Source organism: Procambarus clarkii, chromosome 32, assembly GCF_040958095.1.
Source record: "Procambarus clarkii isolate CNS0578487 chromosome 32, FALCON_Pclarkii_2.0, whole genome shotgun sequence".
Classification (NCBI taxonomy): domain Eukaryota; kingdom Metazoa; phylum Arthropoda; class Malacostraca; order Decapoda; family Cambaridae; genus Procambarus; species Procambarus clarkii.
The window spans coordinates 27,464,320-27,489,916 of record NC_091181.1 but is presented as its reverse complement, the minus strand read 5'-3'; the positions used below and the strand labels follow the sequence as shown (position 1 = coordinate 27,489,916).

Below are 25,597 nucleotides of genomic sequence, written 5' to 3'. Positions count from 1 at the left end.
TATTGGTCTGTGTTTCTTAACTCATTTAGTTTGTTTCTTAGTACTCTGTCTCTTTTTTCTTTCTTATTATAATTATTTACTTCAAAATAAAAATTTAATATGAAATGCTATGTAAATCAAATTTGAAGATGACATAAAGATTTATGGTAAAGTGGGAAATGATAATGATATTGAAGTCTTACAAAGAGATCTACATGAACTCCACAAATGGTCAGAAGACTGGCAAATGCCTTTTAATTTTGACAAATGATAGACCCTGCATGTAGGGCATAACAACCCACGCCACGACTACTATATTAATATCATTACATTACAGCAGACTGATGAAGAAAAGGACTACGGAGTCAAAATCCACCACTCATGAAAGTTGCATGGCAGGTAGGGGCAGAAGTAAAAAAGCTAACCAAATCCTTGGAATAATCAAGCGTACCTTTGATTTTAAGGAAAAGAATGTAGTGAATCAATTGTATATATCTCTGGTGCGTCCCCATTTGGATTACTGTATCCAAGCATGGAGACCGCATCTTCAGAAGGACATAACTGCTCTAGAGAAAGTGTAACACCGGGCAACAAAAATCATTTCAGAGCTAACAACTAACAGGGCTAACAACACTGCAAACCAGGCATGACAGGGCGGATCTCATTGAAACTTAAAATACTGAACAATTTGGAGAATGTTGATCCGGAATTTTTTTTTCAGAAGGTCAGATGTAACACAAACAAGGAGCAACGGCATCAAGCCCAAGAAGCCACAGTGTAGGACTGAGAACAGGAAATGCGTTTTCACCCACAGTGGTTATAAGCCCATGGAACCGCCTACCTGCCGAAGCCGTAAATGCCAAAACTCTGGTAACTTTTATCGTACAACTGGAAAGGATCATCAAGGCAAATGGGGGGACCTTCGACAAGCCGCCGGCTTCCTGTCCTCGTCGAGGCCACTAGTGTTAGGGACTCTCAGGTAAATTCATGTAATTTTAAGTAAGGTCAGTGAAAGGAGTCAGCAGGAGCTTTATTAATATATTATTAACAAGGTTAGTGCATCTACCGTATTAATGTAATCTTGAGTTATCTTGAGATGATTTCGGGGCTTTTTAGTGTCCCCGCGGCCCGGTCCTCGACCAGGCCTCCACCCCCAGGAAGCAGCCCGTGACAGCTGACTAACACCCAGGTACCTATTTTAATGCTAGGTAACAGGGGCATAGGGTGAAAGAAACTCTGCCCATTGTTTCTCGCCGGCGCCCGGGATTGAACCCGGGACCACAGGATCACAAGTCCAGCGTGCTGTTCGCTCGGCCGACCGGCTCCCTTACTCCCTTAATGGCTACACTTTCCCCACGATTTAGATGCTATTACAGCTGCTGTAAATTATCCATATAAAAACACACAAGAAGAACGACGATGGCAAATTTATACTTATTATGACCACATTTGTGATGGCGTTGGCAAGTACGCACCACTAGTCAATGGATCAAATAAACACAAGGATAATATTGTCACATATTTATTATAAAAATATATAATGATCTTATCTACATAGACAGTCATTAATCGTAATTAAAAATATTAAACAAAACCTGAAGAATGACCATGGTGTAAGTAAATTACCGAGAGCATGAGACAGCCTCCACACTGCAGGGAGAGGCACTCTAACCTGCCGTAGCCAATACATCAATGATAACCATTATTTTAGGTTATCAGCTCAAAATTTAAAGTATTATTGTTTTTTGTGAAATGAAAGGTTACTAGATCATGTAACAATTCTTTCTATAAATAGCCTACTGTCAAAAATGTTCTCTAATAACAAAATATTACACTTGAAGTCACTCAGCTTGCTCCTGTTGTATATTAATTTAACAAAATATATAAACGCGTTAAGCAATCACTGTCGCTGTTGTTTTCGTGGAACAATTTGTTTTCCTGAAGTTATTATAATCATTTGTTTTGCAATTTCTATTTTGTGACATTAGAGCGAGAATATACAAGTTTGTATTAATTATAGTGTCAGGTGAACTGCCGGAAACCCTTCAATAAGGACTACTTATATGTTTCTTTGCCAGATTATTCTGTTGTTCTTTCGCGAATAAATACAATATAAAAATTAAGTGAGCCGGTGACATTATATTCAGTTATCACAAAATAACACCGCACGAACAATACCACATTCGCACGTATATTTACATCCATTTACAACAATATAAATGATTGTTTACATTATTGCGCATAAGTTAGAGCGTTGTGGCAGGGAGTAGCTTCTAATAGATGAAATGTCGACTACTGAGGGGTGACCTAGGTGAGAGCGTCGACGCCTGCAGTCCCTTGTGCAGGGCTGGCCGCAGGGAAGGGTGCGGTGTGCTCTCGCCCAGGGACGCGCCCAGGTCTCGCACCAACACACGGATAGTATAGATTCCTCGTGGAGCATGGGTGAAGTTGGGGGTCTTCGACCGAATGTGGAAAATGTGTTCTTCAGGCAATAGTTGATGCAAGGATTTTAATCAGGCAGTGAATGGTGCTGTGGTCTCCGCCAGATACTGGATGATGCCGTGATTTTCGTCAGAGTAGATGAACTTCGTTAGACAATGCATGGATGACACCGTCATCTTTCTCAGACAGTAGATGACAATGTGTCCGTCAGTTATTGGATGCCATTTTAGTCTTCCGTGACGTTCCGTCAGAGCAGATGAAATTTTGACCTACGTAAGGAAGCAAATGATATTGAGTTTCATTAATAATGAAATTAATCTGTAGTCTTAGCCAGACAACGGACGATATCTGTGCCTTGTTCGGACTGAGGATGATAGTCCATCATGTGAATAAATTCAATTTACAGAAGAACTACGTAGGTCAATCTGTCCATTTGCACTGTGATGTTATATTTTTAAGTACGGCATTCGAAGTTTGCTGTATTAACTGTGAAATGCGGACAAATAATGGGATCACTCACTAATGTGCCTAGAGATGTTGACGAGAGACAAATTAAAAAATATATATATTTTTAAGTGATATTGCCAGGCATTTTAATGAGAACATGATAGTTCTAAGCGGCATCAAGGACCGTAGTGGAAGTCTGATATTTTTAGGACATTTTGAGATGCCTTGATTAAGATTTGATCAATTGTGTGGTGCTCTGAGGAATAAAAGATGAGGATCTAGCATCTGAAGTACGAGACGAGCAAGGGTGGGCTACTGGCTGGAGGGAAGCCACAACGTAGACCTACTGACCACACTACCCGAGGCAGACGGCTGTCAAACTACATCTTCTTACTCTCGTCGACACCTGGATATTTAAAGAATCACCGACTAGATGTATTACCTAAATATATAAATATATATGATATTGGTTATATTCGTTTATATTATTCACTGGCACCAGCTATACATATTGTTACATAAGGTCTTAAAGACGTTGCTGTAATGGTACACATTGGTTACATATGTGCGGATGATGTTATTAAACTTCGACAAACTGCCTGCAGATCCAATGATCCACTATGAATCTTACTCAAGTCACAACCTCTTTGATATAGACAACTTTTTTAAAGTTGCTCGATTTCTCAGCTTTCATGAAAAAATATATGCATTTTACAACCTTTTATCATAAAGTAGTAGGAATTTTGTGATTAAAGTCTGTGCATAGAAATTTTAATGAAATAAAAAAATCTATTTGAGCATATGCTTACTAGCAAAGATTTTTTGAATATATAATATTCATTTATTTACGAATTCTTATAATTGAGAAATAGTGTCTGACGACGACAATTCGCATTTGATCAACATTCCAACATCATGGACGCCCACGACAGGTGAGTCGTGGAGGTATTGGCACCTTAGGTAGAGGTCTCGTGCTGGACGAAGACGACACGGGAAGCAACACTGGCACTGTGGATTTGCACCTCTGTGTGCTCGCTCCCACGCTCTTCGCCACCTTCACTCTCCAGTCCCTTGTTGTCCCGAATTATTACGGCCACGGCTTCCTCTTGCTCAGTTCCAGGGGGTGGGGGCTGAACGGACACTGCCGGCACGTAGGCGTACTGGTGTCCTGGACGGCGAGTGCAGCACATGAGACGTGATATGAGGTCATCATAGGGATGTAGAGAGCGAAGTGGAAGGGGCAGCCAGTGCCACGTCCGCAGCAAAAGTGGCAGGCATTTTGGGAAACGTACCTGAGCTATATTAATGAATATGACTATCAACATAAATATGGCGATTGGAATGAAGACACAGTACATGACGACAGGCCCGCCGAGGGACACAGCAAACACGAAGAGTGGCACGATAGCGAAGGACATCACCATGTATACGACGGCAAACCAGCGGTATTTGGCGGTGATCTTACCCAGGCCGAGAGCCAACCGCACAGGAAGACGCAGGAAGGGTATGGGGTACCAGATCAGTAAGCCCGTCACGTTGAAGAAAAGATGAACAAGCGCAATCTGGATGGCCGGACGAAGGCTGGCGGGATCTGAGGCGAGAGCGGCGAGGAGGGCAGTAGTGGTGGTGCCCAGGTTGGAACCTAACGTGAGTGGGTACATGCGCTCCACGCTGATCATGCCCAGCCCAACTAGCGGCGTCAACGTGGAGGTGAAGATGGAGGAGGACTGAAGGATAAAAGTCATAATGGCGCCAGCAAGAATTGCTAGGTAGCCTGTCAGCCATGGCACGCGGGGTAAATCCGCGTTGAGTACTCGCTGCACCACAATCGCCACTGACCCTGCAAAGCACAAATGGCATGACATTATAACACAACACGTTACTCAGTCTGCAATTCAAGAGGGTCTACGCCAGTGATAAACCTGACGAAGTTGGTTCTACAATAGTGATAAAGGAAGGAAGGAAACTATCAGGAGAAAGCACCAAGCCTGTAGGTGTGTGCTTTATAGCACTTGGAAAGGGTCAGGACAAGGGATGGGACGGGGGGAAGGAATGGTGCCCAACCACTTGGACGGTCGGGGATTGAACGCCGACCTGCATGAAGCGAGACCGTCGCTCTACCATCCAGCCCAAGTGGTTAGGCCAATAGTGATAAAACTGGCGAATAAGAATCAACACAAGATGGTGATTATTTGTATTTAAAGTCCATGGGTGTAGCATTTACCAACCCGTCTTCACATTAGGTTGTTTAAGCAGTGGCCGTCCTCCTCAGACGCATTCATAAATTTTAACATACTGTGTATTAAAAATTGGTTTCTTCTCAATATAAATTAATATCATTATACATAAAAATTCTATGTATAGTTAGGCGTAGGTTATTTTAGGTGTTTAGGTTCTGTTGGCGATTATTTGTATTTGTAGTACATGGGTGAAGCATTTCAACCCGTCCTCGACTCAAGTCCATTACATCCAGCGGTCGACCCCACAGACGCAATCATAAATTTTTACATGCTGTTCATTCAAAACGGGAATTTTCTCAAATATGAATTAATATTAAAATATATTAGCATATTGTGCATATATAGGCATAGGTTAGGTTAGGTTAAGTGTTTAGGCTCTGTTCGCGATTATTTGTGTTTGTGGTACGTGGGCGTTTACAGCGTTGTGTTTCGAATAAAATTCGTCAGTGAAGCACTTGTTCCGGAAGTGTTCGGACGAAATCAGTTGTGAGACGTGTGTAAACCGTTTTTCATTCATAAACAGGGGGTTTGGTGGGTGCATGGAATCACTTTTGGGTCTTTGTTTGGAGGACGGGCTGTCGAAGCAGCCCGTCCCCCCAGCTCGTTTATGAATGAAAAACGGGCTACACACGACTCACAACTGATTTCATTCGAACACTTCTGGAACAAGTGCTTGACTGACGAATTCTATTCGAACCAGAACGCTGTAAACAGCCCGTCCTCCAAACAAAGATCCAAAAGTGATTCCATGCACCCGCCAAACCCCCCTGTTTATGAATGAAAAGCGGTTTACACACGACTCACAACTGCTGACGTTCGAACATATCCGGAACAAGTGCTTCACTAACGAATTTTGTTCGAACCACAACACTGTAAATGCTTCACCCACGTACTACAAATACAAATAATCGCCAACAGAACCTAAACACCTAACCTAACCTAACCTATGCCTATTTATACACAATATGCTAATATATTATAATATTAATTTATACTTGAGAAAATTCCCGTTTTGAATGAACAGCATGTTAAAATTTATGAATGCGTCTGTGGGGTCGACCGCTGGATGTAATGGACTTGAGTCGAGGATGAGTTGCTGTAAATGCTTCACCCACGTACTACAAATATAAATAATCGCCAAAAGAACCTAAACACCTAACATAACCTACGCCTAACTATGCACAGAAGTTTTATGTATAATTATATTAATTTATATTGAGAAGAAACCAATTTTTAATGCACAGTATGTTAAAAATTTATGAATGCGTCTGAGGAGGATAACAGCTGCTTGAAACAGCCTAATATAAGGACGGGTTGCAGGGTAAGTGCTACTAAAACTGAATTTAGACTTGGTGAGTCCCTAAGCCTTAAACTGTATCTTGTTTAGCCACAGTTCTGAGAGGCAGTGTGAGGGAAGACTCACCCTTGAGCATTGAACTGAGAGTCTTGACGATGGCGATGAGGCAGATGGTGAGCAGGATGAGGGACATAGCCAGCAGTACCATCCCAACACCCGTGTCGTTGAGAGGCAGCTGGGCCGCCAGGGTTCCACCTGCAACACACACACAAAATATATAGTATTGTGTTTCAGTGTTATTCCAAATCCCTGAAGATGCTTCACTATGTTATGTATTGAGCTTATACAATGCTGATTTCATAGTTTGAATGTCCTGATCAGTACATATAGTCATGTAGACGATGAGTCACAATAACGTGACTGATAATATGATAACCAAACCACACATCAGAAAACGAAGAAACTAGAATTTCTTCGTTTTCTGATGTGTGGTTTTATTACGGACATATTGCAATATTACATTATTTATTCTATTTATATTTAATAGACAAGAGTTTTATCAGGAAAAAGTCATGGAAAATGTGTACACAGATAGCCGAGGGATTAAGGTGTGCAAGTCCACTTGCGTCAACTTACAGGTGACTAACTGAGTTTCGTTGTGAGGGTGGGCACAGAGGCGTCGCAGCAGAGTGGCGTTCTCGTAAGCTGGGTCCTTCATCGTCCATCCCGTCAACACTGACTTGTCCAGCTGCAAAACACGCACGCACACATGGATATATATATATATCACTACTACCTAAATATTCTAAAGACTTTCTTAAAATCACCGAATTATTGCATTGAAAGAAGAATAAAATAAATGTATTTTGTATAATATTAGGAAAACTACGGTACTTATCACGACCACAACGTAATTAAATGATCTCAAGGTTTAAAACAGATGTAGCAAACTAACCGTAACTATCTTGTCTGTGAAGGGTTTAGTGATGCCTGAGAATAGCTCGACCTGCATGTCGTTTTGTTCGAGGGTGATGCCGGAGAGAATGGCCTTGGTGAGAAGGTTGAGGTAGCCGGTGGCGACCTCGAGAGGCAGCAGCACCCCCACACACAGCCAGTTGAACATGTCATGAACCACAGCACCGGCGAAGGCACGCTCAAACTGCTCCCGGTCGCCCACCTGCAAGTGACTAGTAAGTTGGAGGTGCGTTCGCCACATGATCAAATTAAGGCGGGCCAACAAGCGTAACATTGTAATAACCCCACCCTGCTCTTCCCTTTTACTCACCCAATACCCCAAGTTTAACACTGCTTGCAGATCAGTGTGACCCTCACTGACCTACCAGCTAATATTAATACTGAAATATTAAATGAGGGGGGGGGAGCAACAAATGAAGGGTTTATTAATTTTAAAATAATTCAATAAAACTTGATATGGTATGGTTATATTCATGGTTATATGGCTATATTCAGAGTCTATAGGACAAATATTCACAGAGGTAGCGTAAAAAAATGCACTGCTATATAAGGGGAAGACTTGAGACCTTACCTGTCCAATGCTGACTAGGGTGTTAGTGACGGAAGTGCCGATGTTGGCTCCCATGATGATAGGGATGGCTGTCGGCACGTCCAGGACTGTCCCAGAATAAACAATAGTTAGACCAAATATATTTTAATCATACATGCTCTAAATGAACTTATTGTTAAAATTTACAGAATAGAATAGTCCTTAAAATATAACATTTACATTTTTTATCAATATACAAATTTCGTAAATTCGGATTATTATTATACAGCAGACTTAGTACCTTTCGAACTTCGTGGCTTACACAAGATGATTTCTTGCTTTTCACTCCTCCCGCCTTCCCCAACATGTCTAGAAATTTACTTTCTTCCGTTGATGGAACTAAACGGCATACACATAGAACATATGCACACTTTAATATACGTCACTTTACTTGAGGGGCCATATCTCTAGTGATGTCACCGTGACGTCACTTTACTTGAGGGCCCATATCTCTAGTGATGTCACCGTGACGTCACTTTACTTGAGGGCCCATATCTCTAGTGATGTCACCGTCACGTCACTTTACTTGAGGGCCCATATCTCTAGTGATGTCACCGTGACGTCACTTTACTTGAGGGCCCATATCTCTAGTGATGTCACCGTGACGTCACTTTACTTGAGGGCCCATATCTCTAGTGATGTCACCGTCACGTCACTTTACTTGAGGGCCCATATCTCTAGTGATGTCACCGTCACGTCACTTTACTTGAGGGGCCATATCTCTAGTGATGTCACCGTGACGTCACTTTACTTGAGGGCCCATATCTCTAGTGATGTCACCGTCACGTCACTTTACTTGAGGGGCCATATCTCTAGTGATGTCACCGTGACGTCACTTTACTTGAGGGCCCATATCTCTAGTGATGTCACCGTCACGTCACTTTACTTGAGGGGCCATATCTCTAGTGATGTCACCGTGACGTCACTTTACTTGAGGGGCCATATCTCTAGTGATGTCACCGTGACGTCACTTTACTTGAGGGCCCATATCTCTAGTGATGTCACCGTGACGTCACTTTACTTGAGGGGCCCATATCTCTAGTGATGTCACCGTGGAAAGGAAGCCGGCGTCTTGTCAAATATTCCTCCATTACTCCTGAGTTTTTCAATTGATTTCAAACTGGAATACTATCTTGGCCTTTATGGCTTGGTGAGTAGGAGAGACCATGGGTATATTAACACTTAGGTTAAAAAGCATCTGTTGCCTGTCCTACTTCGTGGATTGTTGAGCTTGAAGTTTTTGCCCCTTGTATGAGTTATACTGAACCTTCTACGGCTTGGTCTGGATTAATATCTTCCAATTTGTTTAATTTTATAATGGTCTCCATGAAATTAGTCCTGTTGCGTCTAATGTGTAGTGTTGTTAGTCCTGAGATCCTCAACCTTTCCCATGTATGAGAGTTGATTTAGTTCTGGATGATTATTTTGACTGCGATGAACTTTCCAAGGTTCTTTCCAAAAAACTTTCCAAACTACTTTTCCGAAGTAGTTATCTCCAGATGGGGATGCCCCAGAGATTCTGAAGTCAAAGGTTCGTTTGATTATTATTATTTTTTTTTACTGCAGCTCGTTTTTGCTGAGTATATTTTATTGACTGGTGGACTACAATTCCTAGTACATTTTCATTTTTATTGTACTGTTAGAGGGCAGTGTTGTTGATATGGTCGTTATGAAGTGTTTTGTTATACGCTACATACAAGGTCTTGTATTTTTCAATATTGAAGAGCATTTGCCAATCCTCTGACCCTTTGTACAGGTCACGAAACTCGTTTTACAAGACCTCAATATCATTTTCGCTTCGACTTTGCCGTAGATCTTCGTGTCATTTGAAAATTTGATGGTGTGGCTTTTGATTTTTTTCATCTGTTGTTGATGTCCCTAAAATAGAACTTTGCAATACTCCATTTGCAATATTTTTCCAGTCAGATTAAATACAACTCTTTGACTTTTTGCTTTAGCCATTATTTTATCCATTCTAGTATTTTATGGTTTATTCCATGTGCTTGCATTTCCATTCCAGTCTTTCGTGTGGTGCCATCAAGAGCTTTAGAGACGTCCATGCACACTACATGTATTGAAATTTCTTTCTCTGTGCAGTCGGTTATTGTTTTCAGAAATGTGAGCTGGTTCGTTAAGCAGGATTGGTTTTTATGTCAAACTCTGATGTGATGCTTTTACTAGATTGTGCACTGTGAAATGGTGAATGGTTTCCTCTCTTAGATTCTCTCCGTGAGCCTGCATATGCGTGAGGTTAGGCTGATTGCTCCGTAGAATTCAGCTGAACTTCTGTGTTCCCTGGATATAGGGTGATATTTGCATATTTCCAATCTAAAGGGACAATATTCTTTAGACTAGGAATTTTCTGAATAGGAATTTCAGTGGTAGACATACTTAATAGGCCTGTTCCTTTACGATTTTAGACTGAATTCTATCCACACCTGAAGCCATAAACACTTGGATCGGTAGATTCCTTTAATTTATCGAGGCATTCCTTAATTACTTTGCATGTAACGGGGTTTCCCATTACATGCAAAGATTTAGTAAAATTTCGATAATATCGATGTGCAAATAAAAAACAAATTTTCACACTTACAAATTTCGCCTAGCACCCAATAATCACCCGAAACCAAACTAGGAAAACTGAGACTACGGATAAGAAATTTGTGAACAATGGAGAAGAATTATTAGTGCAGGAAGGATAAACTTTGTGAGGAGAGGAAGCAGAAGTGAGTGCGAGATACATGTGTACACAGCGAGGAACAGGGAAGTCTGGCGCTGAGAAAACAGACCACAGGAGGACGAGGAGGGGCACTTACAGTTGGCGGCGACCATGGAGACGACGATGGAGGAGGAGGTGGAGGAGGACTGCACCAGCACCGTCACCAACACCCCCATCATCAACCCCACCACCGGGTTACTCAACACCTGAGACTGCTGGAACACCGTACCTGCAACACAAGGTCGGCAGTCTCACCATTTGCTTCTTATATTAACACCGGTAAAAGTAATAGCAGTTGTTGATAGTGTAATCTTTAATTAATGTTCATTTTAATTCTTATATTTGTATTAGGCACACTTAGGAATGCCTTGAAGATAATTGTTTGGATAACATACTCGTGTACTGAGAGCCAATTGGAAATGGTTCATGTGTGTGTGTGTGCTCGCCTATTTATGCTTACAGGATCGAGCTCTAGCTCTTGGACCCCGCCGGTTGTTTAATGCAATGACTCCTGTGTGTGTGTGTGTGTGTGTGTGTGTGTGTGTGTGTGTGTGTGTGTGTGTTAATGTACTGTTGCATATTAATGGGTGAATTTAGAACTGATATTCGATATTCAGCAGTTAATAGATAATAGAACATGAACCAAGAGAGAGGAGAACTACTCACTGGCTGTCCTGCCGCCGAGGAGCCTGAAGGAGCTGGCCAGCAGCTTGAGGGAGCACACGAAGAGGTAGAGGAGACCCACGAGGGCGCCAAGCTTCAGGCACACCACGCCTGCCCGTACAAGTGCACTACGCCCACACGCACCTTTTCTTCCTCTTCCGTTGCCACCTCCTGCTAGTGGACAGTACACAGTGGGATTAGCTGTTATTTACTGATCCGATATCAATAGTGTGAGAAAATCAGGGGATTGCTAGAGAGGGCAAAGTGGCCAGCAGACAGGCTACTCGCTAGTACACAGAGCCATAAGGCTACACAGTAGCGTAAAGTACACACAAGCTCGTGCATCTTATTAGAGATAAAGAAATAATTCAGATTGCTCACTCACTAATGTAGTAATGGTATACCAAGAGTGACCCCAGATCTCTTGCACTAGCAGACAATGGCACCGTGATGAGCGGTCGCGTCTCACTCATTATGAATCTTACCAGTAATTTCTGGCCAGCGCCAAGAGTCAGTGCTTCCCGTCACCCTGGGGACGACGGGCGCCGTCCTGAGGGACCCATCCCGCTCCTTCCTACCCTACCCACGCCAGAGTGGGCTGGGGTCACTTCTCTTACCCCACCTTCTACCCACCAATACCTGCACCAGAATAAGCTCTATAAGCCCGCCCTCCACCCATCACCACCTGCACCAGGATGAGCTCTACGATCTCACCCTCCACCCACTAGCACCTGCATCAGAATGAGCTCCATAATTCTGCCCTTCACCCACAATAAGTTGACTAGAAACACCTCTCTCACCAGCTCCCCGCCCACTGTCATTCACAGGCATCAGTCATAAGAACATAAGAAAAAGGATATCGGCAGATAGCCTATTAGTCCATGAGCGGCAGCTCCCGTATTCTTCCCAAATACTCCGATTCATGTACTTACGAAGCTATGCATGGTAGATTTCAGCGATTTCGACTATATAATGTTACTTGGTAACTTGTTCCACAGATGAATCCCCATTCCTGAAGTACAGTTTTACTTTTTTTTATCTAAATCTCAGTTTATTTGATTAGAATCTATTATTATATATTTTAACTTAAAACCCTATTTATTTAAGATCCTGCAAGTTAAACCCTTTCATCTGTATAAAATTAAGACATGTCCCCTCTTGCTCTACGAGTTTGCTTAGTCTCTCTTCGCATCCTTATGCGTGGATACATTTGATCATACGTCACCCAGTACTGTAATTCTATAGTATGAGTCCCAGAACAGTGCTGTATAACCCAAGGAGGGCACACAAGGGAAGATATAAAACATAAAGATAACATTTAGAGTTATTATTAATATATTGCATTTGAACCTTAGTACCATATTGGCCGTATTCCGATTGTCTGTAATATCTTTTCTTTAAATCTTTAACTTTTCAATTACATTATGTAAGAACGTTTTGTTCCTAGATAGTAAGTGTAAGTTTCTGATTACTTATGCCTCCGAAGTATAGAAATTAGCTATTATTCCCTTCAAACTTTGCTAATTTGGCCTTTGACTCAGACAGCTAAAGAAGACGTCTTGAAGGCACCTGAAGGTCGCCGACTTATGAAACAATGTGTTACAGCTTAAAGAGTCGACAGCCTTCAGGTATACCTTCAAGACGCTTCCCTAAGCTGTCTTAGCAAAGGATGTGAATGGCTCACATCCAGGGAGTGAGCCATTCCGTGTTGTAGAGTCTCTAGTGATCGCAGTTTTGTCTAGTTTCTAGTGATGGTACTCTTCTTCCCTCTCCCGATTGTTAAAGGGTTCTACCGATCGTTACTTGGCACTGGGTAGCCTCATCATTGCTTACCCATTTTGAGATTGTAACCGGTCTCCCCCCCCCCCCCCACCCCACACACACACTTTTTAGTTTTCAAGGTGTTTCCTGCATTCACCAACACCCTTAATGCTGTTTGTGCTAATTTGCACCTCACTACCCGAGCTCCCATCACCGTGTTTACGTAGCACTAGCGCCTCTGTGGCTGTGTGTATTGACTACTTGTGTCTGTGGGATCGAGCTGTTAGCTCTTTGACTCCGCCTTTCTAACCGTCTGTTGTCTAATTTACTGTCTTCCAACCCGTTTTCCTCTATCATATCTACTACATATATATTTATTTCTCACACGTTCCCAGGATGCAGCCCGCGACACCTGACTAACTCCATTTACCACTAGATGAACAGATGCATTTGGAGAAAAAACTCTACCCATAAGTTTTTGTCTAGGCCGGGAATCGAATCCGGATCCGTGAAATCCGAACGCTCTATGTTTGTGACTGTTAGTTTGTATGTGGCTGAGATACAAGATTAAAAGTTTCTTTGTCTCAATTAATATACATTTAGTTGTGTATTAGGAAATTGTTCATTAGTAACGAATGCGGTTTGCTAGGGAATTGTTATTCGCAATAAATCCGGTCGGCCATGTGTAGCCTAGTCATCAACCTCCCAGCAGCGGACGTGTCCGAGTGACCAAGACATTCCACTCGCCTACACACGAATCGATTGCATGTCAACATTACGAATCATTATTATAAGACAACTCAGTTTAGGTTTCAAGGTATATGGGATATCGATTGCCAAGATAATGAAGGCTTGTCCACTACCGCAATCATCCTTTTTCCTAACCTCCAACTCCTATGTTAAAGTCTTAGTGTATCTACGCTGAAAGCTACACCTTTGAGTGTGAATGCCCTCCTAACTCAGCTTACTGGCTTAGAGAGTGTCTATTAATACATAGAAATTAATGTGAATTAATACATAGAAAATAGGTGTATTACCATCCCACGTCGTTCATAATGATCACAGTAAGATATCCAGTACCGCACGCCACTGCTGGCTTACTAATTTCTGGTACTTCCATTTCTGAAGAGTTGAATTACATTAATATGCTCCGCAGCAATTCGTCCACTATTTTCTAACAATTCTCAGGTATACTTGCAATCCATATTTGGAGGTCATGAATACGGTCTCATCTGACCTAAAATAAGCAGGGCAGTATAGACTCGCTCCAGCTTGTACTGCACCCATAACTGGAACATCTACGTATGCACTCGGAGAAAGTACACTGGGCACGGGGATTTTTTTCCCAAAGCTGCTCCCCGTCCCCAGATTATTTTTAGTGAAGATTATCGTACCTTAATAAAAGAAAAATAAGCAGGTCATTTCGTACATAAAACGATTTACCAACGGTACCTTTTATTTATTAAAACTTATCACACCTAATACAACCCATCCTAACCACGAATAACATAGCCCAACATAAATTAACGAACTATATCCGGTTTTATAAGAGACAGTTATGTGGATTTGTATCTCAACGCGCCCAGTATTTCTACGCTTCTCGAATGTTTACATACAAACCACCCTCAGCGAGCCCTGACAGGAACCCTATTGTATTATTGGCGATAACCGAAATATTTTCTGATTACTGAAAAATTAGGTAATGTAATATGCTTATATAATATACACACATATATATATATATATATATATATATATATATATATATATATATATATATATATATATATATATATATATATATATATATATATATATATATATATATATATATGGAGAAACGTGATCGATCGTTGAGACAAGGAACTCAAGTAACTTTAATTCATCGTAGGATTAATGATAAATCAACATATGATCAACGTTAAATAACATATCAGTGTTAACAAAGCAACGTTAAATAACTATGGATCAACTTTAAATAATATAGGATCAGTGTCATTTCAACGTAGGATAAGCGTTAAATAATCAACATAGGATCAACGTTATTTCAACGTACGATCAACGTTAAATATTCAACATATTATGAATGTAATCTCAATGAAGGATCAACGTTAAATAACATAGGATCACCATTTTAACAACGTAATATCAACGTAGGATCATCAATAAAACAAACCTGAATCATCAATATAACAAAATATGATTATCTTGAGATTATCTTGAGATGATTTCGGGGCTTTTTAGTGTCCCCGCGGCCCGGTCCTCGACCAGGCCTCCACCCCCAGGAAGCAGCCCGTGACAGCTGACTAACACCCAGGTACCTATTTTACTGCTAGGTAACAGGGGCATAGGGTGAAAGAAACTCTGCCCATTGTTTCTCGCCGGCGCCTGGGATCGACCCCAGGACCACAGGATCACAAGTCCAGCGTGCTGTCCGCTCGGCCGACCGGCTCCTATGATCAAGGGTAAATCATCGTAGGACCAACATTATCAGCGTTAATTTATATCAACGACGTTTGGCCAGCTGTTTCAGGCCTGAAATACACCTAGGGCTGGCGTTAACCGTAACACCACCAGCCATCAACCGTAACACCACCAGGCATCACCCGTAACACCACCAGGCATCACCCGTAACACCACCAGGCATCACCCGTAACACCACCAGACATGAACCATTACACCACCACACTAAGTAACGCAGATAACAATTCTTTAGTAATCGATAGCAAGAGAAAAAGCACCCAAAAGAATTTAAAGGGGAACTATGGAATTATGTACATAAAAAAGTATTTCAATGCAAACAATAGTTTCCAACTACAAAATGTAAAAAAATGCAGTTGTTGAACAGAAACAAATATTAGCCTTCTAGATTGTGCCATCGAACACAACCCAGGTTAGTGCTTTCTAAGTATAAACCATCAATCAACGCCTGGCGACGACCTTGAATGTCTCCCAGGCGAGCGTACCTCCGCCAGACAGCCGCCAGAGGTGCCGATAAACCGGTTGCGGCCGGTTCCCCTCTCCCGTTTTCCCAGCGGCATTGAAACTACAAGGTACTACAAGGTACAGTTCACTTCATATAGCGCGTTGCCGCAGTGAAACTTGTTTGTTCATTAGACACAGCCGTTTTACAGCGGAGACATTTAAATATCAAATTTACGCAAATGAAAGTCTATGGACATTATTCATCACATTTAAGTTACAGAATAGCTAATCATCGAGTTGAAACTTTTTTTTTTATTAGCTTTATTTCTTCCTTCTTGTTTAGTTTTTATTGCTATTATGTTCTTGAGCTGGAAGATGGAAGAGTGTCAGAGAGCCTCACTGTGTCATTCGTCACAAGATTCATTGATTTTTGCGACATGATGCAAATATACATTCGCATGTACATTCAACTGTATAAATCTCTGGTGCTTGGATTAGTATAAATAACTTAGATTATTGTATCCAAGCATGGAGACCTTATCTTTAGAAAGACATAGCTGCTTTGGAGAAAGTTCGGCACTGGACGACAAAAATCATTCCATAACTAAGTCGACTCTCATACCATAACAGGTTGAAGACCACAAGGCTAACAACACTACAAACCAGGCATAGCAGGGCCAAATTTTTTCCGCCCTGCCATAACATTTAAAATACTGAGGAATTAGGAGGAAGTTGATCCAGACAACTTCTTCAAAAGGTCAAATGTAACACAAACAAGGAGCAACAGCGTCAAGCTCAACAAGCCACAATGTAGGACTGAGAACAGGAGATGTTTTTTCACCTACGGGGTTATAAACCCATGGAACCGCCTACCCGGCGAAGCCGTGAATGCTAAAACTGTTAAATTTAAAAAATCCAACTGAAAAAGATTATCAGGGTAAATGGGGGGGACCTTTGACCGCCGGCTTCCTATCCTCGTCGAGGCCACTAGAGTGTTAATGGCCTTCAGGTAAATTCAGGTAAATAATAATCTCACTGCTTCTTGGAACAGGGAACGTCAGACGGCACGAGAGCTTCGCCGTCTCATACACCAAGAGAGCCTCATGCACCAAGAGAACCTCACTACCCCCATGCGCAAGGAAAGTCTCATTGTCCCACCCACCAGAAGTCTCACTTCGCAATGCGACAGGTAAGTTCTACTGCATAACGTTTCAGAAGAGCCTTACTGCTCCATGCATCAGGAGAGAGTCACTACATCATGCGTCAAGGGAGCCTGAGTCAGGACAGCTTCACTGTATTGTGACCTATATTTAGTTAGATAAATTACTAAGTCATTTCCAACATATGAGTGGAGTGAATGACCAATGATTACTGGTCGTTCCGGTTCATTACAATCACTCCGGCTCAGCTGTGTGGAGGCAGCGTTGGTCAACGGAATTGACAGAGGTCAGATCTTGGAAGTGTGATATCACGCCAGGCTGCCAGTTGACCGCTAACAAGTGGACCGTGTAAGGTCAAGACGTTTGTCAGGGCAGGGCAGGCAGGGAAGCATGTAGTGTTCACGTGACACATGGCTGGAGAGTTAAGGCGTTGCCATGTGTGAATGGCACAAGGGGGACATGTGTGCTCATTCCGGGCAGCCTAGCCAGGGCCTCGGAGCATCCAGCCAGGCCCTTGGAACGGTCGAGCCAGGGGATTATAACAGTTGAGCCAGGGGATTATAACGGTCGAGTCAGGGCATTATAAAGGTCGAACCAGGGCCTTGGATCGGTCGAGTCAGGACATTATAACGGTCTAGCCAGGGCCTTGGAGGAATCATAGCCAGGACCTCGGGATCGGGTTCAGTGAGGAGGCCAGGTCCCCCAGATCTGAGGTGAATCAGCTCGTTCAACGATGTAAGTCGATCTACTTAGTGTGTAAGTATGGGTGAGTAGTGAATGATTAATCCGGGGACTGATTTAAGTAAATTCTGAGACAGGAATAGGATGTTAGTACTACGATATGTGGACCGGGTAGGGTCTATGGACCGGATTGGGTCCAGGTACGGACCGATTAGAGTCCAGGGTGTGGATCGGACACTAACAGTCCCATGCGTCAGATGACTTTCTCTGCCCCATGCGTCAGGTGAGCCTCATCCCTAATTTTCCCATATGTTTCAGCTTTAATACAATTTTTTTCTCCTCTATAGAGTGGTGGTTAAGAGGCTTCACAATTACAATGTAGACATTGACTATTTTGCTGAATGTGAAGAGACTGGCGCCGGAGGCAGGAATCGAGCGGTAACCTTGGTGAAGTATTGATTTTCTCTGACCTCCCTTCCCTCCCTCTCCACCTCGCGAACGCTCAGTGCGGATCTTCCTCATAACACGCGTTGAACTTAATAACACCAGCCGGATCTTCCTCATAACAGGTGACCATAGAACAGTTTCCACGATATCATATTAAAACACAGTTATATATATATATATATATATATATATATATATATCCTATATATATATATATATATATATATATATCCTATATATATATATATATATATATATATATATATATATATATATATATATATATATATATATATATATATATATATATATATATATATATATATATATATATATATATATATATAGGGGGGAGTACCACCTCTAGCTGGAAGAAGGGGGGACCCATAGCCTCGGAGGAAACCACGCATAACGCATTAGAGGGAATGTTTAGATCCCCTCCAATACAGTTTCTGTGTGCTTTTCTCCTACCACCCCCTATATATATATATATATATATATATATATATATATATATATATATATATATATATATATATATATATATATAATATATATATATATATATATATATATATATATATATATATATATATATATATATATATATAGATATATATATATATATATTTATATATATAATATATTTATATAATTATATATAATATAGAAATGACTTAGTATATATATCTACACACACATATATATATATATGTCGTACCTAGTAGCCAGAACTCACTTATCAGCCTACTATGCAAGGCCCAATTTGACTAATAAGCCAAGTTTTCATGAATTAATTGTTCTTCGACTACCTAACCTACCTAACCTAACCTAACCTAACTTTTTTGGCTACCTAACCTAAGCTAACCTATAAAGATAGGTTAGGTTAGGTTAGGTAGGGTTGGTTAGGTTCGGTCATATATCTACGTTAATTTAAACTCCAATAACAAAAAATTGACCTCATACATAATGAAATGGGTAGCTTTATCATTTCATAAGAAAAAAATTAGAAAAAATATATTAATTCAGGTAAAATTGGCTTATTAGGCAAATCGGGCCTTGCATAGTAGGCTGACAAGTGCATTCTGGCTATTAGGTACGACATATATATATATATATATATATATATATATATATATATATATATATATATATATATATATATATATATATATATATATATATATATATATATATATATATATATATATATATATATAAGCTGTATGAACGTGCAAGCTATAGATCCCTACGAACTCTATTTGACTCGGCGAGGATTCAAACCCATGCCGTCCAGGATCACCGCTATACGTACACAGTACCGTGACCACCGCACCAATAATCGTCTTTTTCAGTAGACGATCATTGGTGCGGTGGTCACGGTACTGTGTACATGATACTGTGTACGGGTACCTGTGGGTACACCCCCCCAGGAAGCAGCCCGTAGCAGCTGTCTAACTCCCAGGTACCTATTTACTGCTAGATAATAGGGACATCAGGGTGAAGGAAACTCTGCCCATCTGTTTCCGCCGGCTGTGGGGATCGAACCCCGGTCCCTAGGTCCACGACCTAGAGCGCTGTCCACTCAACCACCAGCTCCCCCCTCAGCCAAACAGTGTGTGTGTGTATGTGTGTGTGTGTGTGTGTGTGTGTGTGTGTGTGTGTGTGTGTGTGTGTGTGTGTGTGTGTGTGTGTGTGTGTGTGTGTGTGTGTGTGTGTGTGTTAGAGATAAATATATGTAATTGACATAACAGAGGAAAAATATATCCGTTAGAAAGGCGGAGTCCGAGAGGTAATACCTCGATTCTACAGACACAAATAGTAAATACAACACCCACTCGTCTCCCACACACACCACACTCCCCTTTACCCCACTCCAAACATTCACCTACACCTGAAATCCACCTACACCCCCTTCACCCCACATCCACCGACACCCTCTACACCCCCACCCTGGCCTACACCCTCTCAACCAACACCCGCCTGCACCCCCTCGTCACACACGCCCCCACACACTACCAACATCACCATGAGCGCCCAGAGACAGACACCCACTAGAGAGGGATGGTCCGTGACCGCACGCAGCCCTCCGCCGCCCCCTCGGCACGAAGGGGGAGGACGAGACGTGACGAGGAATAAGAATCATGCCAGAGAGGAGACGAGAGAAGACGAGAGGAGACGAGAGAAGACGAGAGGAGACGAGAGAGAGGAGAGTCAGTAATTAGAGATATATGCCAAGAGGTTCCCCCCTTATATACACTGAAGTTACTTACTTTAGTCTTGAAATTTGTTCCAGATTAAATAATAACCATCCCATGGGTGATAGGCCTCAAACCCAACACAGAACGGAAACACAAAATAACGGTGTTCGACACATACAAATATAACATTACACAAACAGCATATTATGGCAAAATATGTTGTCATTGTTTCAACTTTAATAGTCTTGATAGTGTCTGTGGTGTACTCACCTAGTTGTGCTTGCGGGGGTTGAGCACAACTAGGTGTGGACATAAACAAGTGTGTGTGTGTGTCAGTAAGGGTCACTGGGGATCAATAGACCGGCGTGACGTCAGCAGACTGAAATAGTTGCATGCTGGTAACGGTAAATAATGTTCATGACATGGGGGGGGGGGCATTGTGCACTGATATTACTCATCAATACTTAACTTTATAACAAACATTTATACAAACCTAAAACAATCAAGATATTAATTAACTAGATGGGCTATCCAGCAGTGCCCGAGTCTTTCTATCTGTCTGTCTGTCTGTCTGTCTGTCTGTCTGTCTGTCTGTCTGTCTGTCTGTCTGTCTGTCTGTCTGTCTGTCTGTCTGTCTGTCTGTCAACTCGTAATCGGGAATATCGGGTTCGAATCCCTAGAGGGACAGAAATGGTTTGGCATGTTTCCTGTTCACCTAGCAGCAAATAGGCACCCATGAGTTAGTCAGCTTGTCGAGGAGTTGCATCTTGGGGAGGGTCAATAGTTCGACTTTGTAGGGGGACCTCGATACACTCCTAATGAGCATATACCCAGGCTGCCTATCTCCAATGTTAATTATTCTCACATTTATTATGTCTTTATATAGACTGTATATGTGTTTTAGATTTGTCTTTGCCATATGTAGACATATATACCATCTAGACAATCCTTCCCTATTACTCTGAGAGTAAGGTCAGACCAGTCGGCGAGAGGCCAGACTTCCGGACTCTCCCCCCCCCCATGCACCCCCCACGCACCCCCTACGTCCCCCCCATGCACCCCCCACGCACCCCCTACGTCCCCCCCCCAATGCACCCCCTACGTCCCCCCCCCCCCCCACGCACCCCCTCCCCCCCACCAGAGGCTGTGACCTACTTTTCCCGCCACCTGCCAGCAGTTGTGGCTGCTCCGGGAACAGCCTTCAGGCGCCCCACTCCTAATTACCACCGCAGTGGACATTAGTATTTAAGAGGTTTCTTAAACGTGACTGCCTAGGGAGGGAAGGAGGGAATTATCAGGGGGGAAAGCGCCAAGCTTTTACGGCTATATAAGCACATGGAAGGGGGTCAGGATAAGAATTTGGGATGGGACGGTGGGAAAGGGATGGTGCCCAAACATTTGGACGGTTGGGGATTGAACGCCGACCTGAATGATGCTTGGTTTGAAGTTTAAAAGCTTCTAGCGGTGTACGAGATCGATGAATTTAATTTTATCACTTAATAAGACAAATCTGTCATAATCATATTTCACCCTTGACCTCGGAGACTCATCCTTCTCCCGGGGGACAAAACTCCCTCCCACCACCCAGGGTCAAAATTCCTGCCTATCTCCTCCAGGACATAACTCATTCCTCCCTCCCTGGTACAAAACTTTTTCCTCCCTCCCTTTGAACAAAACTACCCCCCGCCCCCCTCCTCCTCCTCCTCCCTCGGGTCAAAACTCCGTCCTCCCTCCCTCCCTCAGGAATAAATCCCCCATTTTCTCCCATCATCGGGATAACCCCCCCCCCCCCCCCCCGGGATAAGATTCCCTTCCCCTTCTCCAGGTCAGAACTATCTTCCCTTTCCCCGCGAACAAATCTTACTCTCACCGGAACAGAAAAAAACAGAACACTTGAGAGATATAAACAAAAAAAATCTATGAGACTGAAAATCTGATACAAAAATATTTTACCGGTTATCTAGAAATTCTTTATTTCATATATTCAAATTGTTACGTAATTCTATCGGATCGTTTTTAAAATATCGCTAAAAAAACACTGACATAATAATAATAATACAAAATATGATTAATGCATAAAAATAATTGATAACAGAGTTCAAATTATTTAACGGCATACACTTCGTGACGCTACGCTAAAAATTCTGTGAAAGTAGTTTTAGCGAAAAGCATCCTCGGACTGAAATTTATATGGAGACACCCAAAATACGCCTTCGTAATAGAGGCATGTAGCTAGAGACACCTAAAATACGGCCTCGTAATGGGGCATGTGGGTAGAGACACCCAAAATACGCCATTATAATAGGGCATGTGAGTAGACACCCAAAATACGGTATGGTAATAGGACATGTGAGTAGAGACGAAATAGGACTTGGTAATAGGGAATGTTCCCCGAGACACTCTAAATTACGGATTGGTAATAGGACATGTTGATAGACGCTCAAAATACGGCATATAGGTAGAGACACCCAAAATACAGCCTGGTAATAGGGCATATAGCTAGAGACACCCAAAATACAACCCGGTAATAGGGCATATAGGTAGAGACACCCAAAATACAGCCTGGGAATAGGGCATATAGGTAGAGACACCCAAAATACAGCCTGGGAATAGGGCATATAGCTAGAGACACCCAAAATACAGCCTGGTAATAGGGCATATAGGTAGAGACACCCAAAATACAGCCTGGGAATAGGGCATATAGCTAGAGACACCCAAAATACAGCCTGGGAATAGGGCATATAGCTAGAGACACCCAAAATACAGCCTGGGAATAAGAAACATGAGTACAAAGATTGTTGCCGTTACTCTTAACAGTTTCAGGTCAGGCTGGTCACATGACCTGTACTTGGAGGTCAGTCCAGGTTAGGTCAGTATCAGGTCCCCGCGGCCCGGTCCTCGACCAGGCCTCCTTTTTGTTGTCCCCCCCCCCCCCTAGGAAGCAGCCCGTAGCAGCTGTCTAACTCTCAGGTACCTATTTAATGCTAGATGACAGGGGCATCTGGGTGAAAGAAACATTTTGCCCATTTGTCTTCGCCTCCACCGGGGATCGAACCCGGAACCTCAGGACTACGAACCCGAAGCGCTGTCCACCCAGCTGTCAGGCGCTAGCGCAAGAGTAGGTAGTGGGTAGTGCAAGAGCAGGGGCAGCACTCATATATAGCATAGAAGGTATTTCATTAATGTTCCCAGCTTTGGTTTTAAGTCATTGAATTATGGATATAATGTCCGTCGGGCTGACTGATGAGAGAAGTAGTTAGGATAGTTGCCTGTGAGATATGTAGTAACATGTGTTTGGGTCTCTGGGATTTTTCTGGCAAAGTTAGCACCAATTGATGAAAAGAAGCTATTGAATTCAGTTGCAATATCTAAGTCTGTTGCAAGTGTATAACCATCTTTGGAGAGTTTTATCTGATTGTTAAATGCTTGTTGTTTAGACCCTAGGATGTTAGAGATGGCTTTCCATGGATGCAGATACACTAAGATGTATCTGCATCATAGTTGGGTTAGTACTGGGAGGCTAAGGTGTATCTTCGTCAGAGCTGAGCTATGCTGGGAGCCTGGTAAACCAAACAGCCAGTTACACAAGTCGTGTTGTCAAACTTGTCCTCGTTTATCTCTCTCCTCAACGATGAATTAAAATCAGGCTTTTCCTGATCCAGAGATAAAAAGTCTATGGTGGTTATGGCTGTTTCTTCATGAATGTTATAAATTCCGATACGCCTACGCGCAAAGGTAATTGGAAATTATTGGAAAACAAGTTAAACCAGGTGACAAATACTGCACGTCATCTCTTTTGACCCAGACACTACCCCTCCCCCCACTTCTTGCCTAATTCCATACCTACGTTTGCCTAGTTTGAAGAAAATCTGTACCGCAGTCGTCTCACAACCCATTGGCCCTGGGTTCGGTTTCCGGGCAAGGCGAGAGGTTTAGATACGCTTTCTTGTATTTGATGTTTTTGTTCACCTAGCAGTTCATCTGGCAGTTAGTCAACAGTTGTATGTTGCATTCTGGAAAGGTCATTTCGTTGGCTACGGGGGATTGTCGTAGATAATCCATCATAGAGCAGCACGCTGCTCTGGTTCTAAGCTGGTTAACTATTAAAGGGTGAAAGAAGGTAAGACCGGACACAGACACAACAAGCGCATAGCGTAACTCGTCTGACACACACATCCTCATCCTCTCAGTCTACCTGTCCTCAACAGGTCACAACCCTACCACTTACCTAGTAGGACACGGTCTTTCCACCCTATAGACTATAGTTCTATCACTAGTTGGTCACGGTCTTACCTCTTAATTGGTTGCGGTCTTACCGCTCAGCAGATCACCGTCCTTCTATTCAGCAGGTCAAGGTCCTACACCACTCAGCAGCTCATGTTCCTACATCACTTAGCCGGTAGTTTTCGTGTTCTTACCACCCAACTGCTTACCTTTCCTCAGTGTTTTGGCCACCACTTTGTCATCATTCAGCTTACTGTGTTCTACGCAGGCCAAGCCTCCTCACTCAGCGGACCAAGCCTTCTCGCTCAGCAGGCAATGACTTCTCATTCATTAGGCCATGATACCTCACACAGCAGGTCAAAACCCCCTACAGGGGCCACGTCCACTGCCACAACTGACCTTTGTGGGGGTCCTCCGAGTCACGCTGGTTCGGCCGGCTCCATGCGGGTCCTTCCAGCCGCTTTTCCTCGATGTCCTCGAACTCTGGCGCCAACAAAATGAGGTCGGACTTGACGGTGACCTGGGACGGGACGCCGCGTCATTACAGGGCACATTCCCCTCCCTCATCCTCCCCTAGTCTACCCCAGGACACTGCCCTCCTACCCCAGGACTCTGCCCTCCTACCGCCCACTCCCCGGCTACTCACCAACTCGTCGCGAGGAATACCATGTCGCTTGGACTTCTTGACTAGTTTTGCCGGTACCTTCTTGACCATTGCCAAAACCTAGGGAAGCTAAAGTCCCTCGGAAGGGCACGTGCAAAGTGCACTCGAGAAGGACTCGATCACAGAGCGTGTGCGCTCGACGGTACCACGTGGTTGCAAATGCCGCCTTAGCCCCCGCCCGCC

General features: G+C 42.8%; 1 protein-coding gene across 2 annotated transcripts; it reads right to left on the bottom strand.

The window, feature by feature from the left end:
- Nucleotides 1–1,485: 1,485 nt before the first annotated feature.
- LOC123759315 (sodium-dependent phosphate transport protein 2A) lies at nucleotides 1,486–25,597 on the bottom strand. 2 transcript variants are annotated; one of them, XM_045744202.2, is made up of 9 exons: nucleotides 25,397–25,597; nucleotides 25,150–25,270; nucleotides 11,355–11,525; nucleotides 10,786–10,917; nucleotides 7,952–8,037; nucleotides 7,361–7,582; nucleotides 7,042–7,153; nucleotides 6,532–6,660; nucleotides 1,486–4,708 (listed from the first exon to the last, which is right to left on the bottom strand). In XM_045744202.2, the coding sequence occupies exons 1-9, from the start codon at nucleotides 25,463–25,465 to the stop codon at nucleotides 3,825–3,827; spliced, it is 1,926 nt and encodes a 641-aa protein (XP_045600158.2). In that variant the 5' UTR covers nucleotides 25,466–25,597; the 3' UTR covers nucleotides 1,486–3,824. The 2 variants fall into 2 exon arrangements, with proteins under 2 accessions (XP_045600158.2, XP_045600159.2); XM_045744203.2 differs by having other exon boundaries at nucleotides 11,355–11,522.

Coding starts and splice junctions, on each gene's coding strand:
- LOC123759315 (XM_045744202.2), bottom strand. CDS start 25,465: ATGGTCAAGAAGGTACCGGCAAAACTAGTCAAGAAGTCCAAGCGACAT. Junction 7,583..7,951: donor CCCTAGTCAGCATTGGACAG/GTAAGGTCTCAA, acceptor AGTCACTTGCAG/GTGGGCGACCGGGAGCAGTT. Junction 4,709..6,531: donor TCTCAGTTCAATGCTCAAGG/GTGAGTCTTCCC, acceptor TGTGCTTTGCAG/GGTCAGTGGCGATTGTGGTG.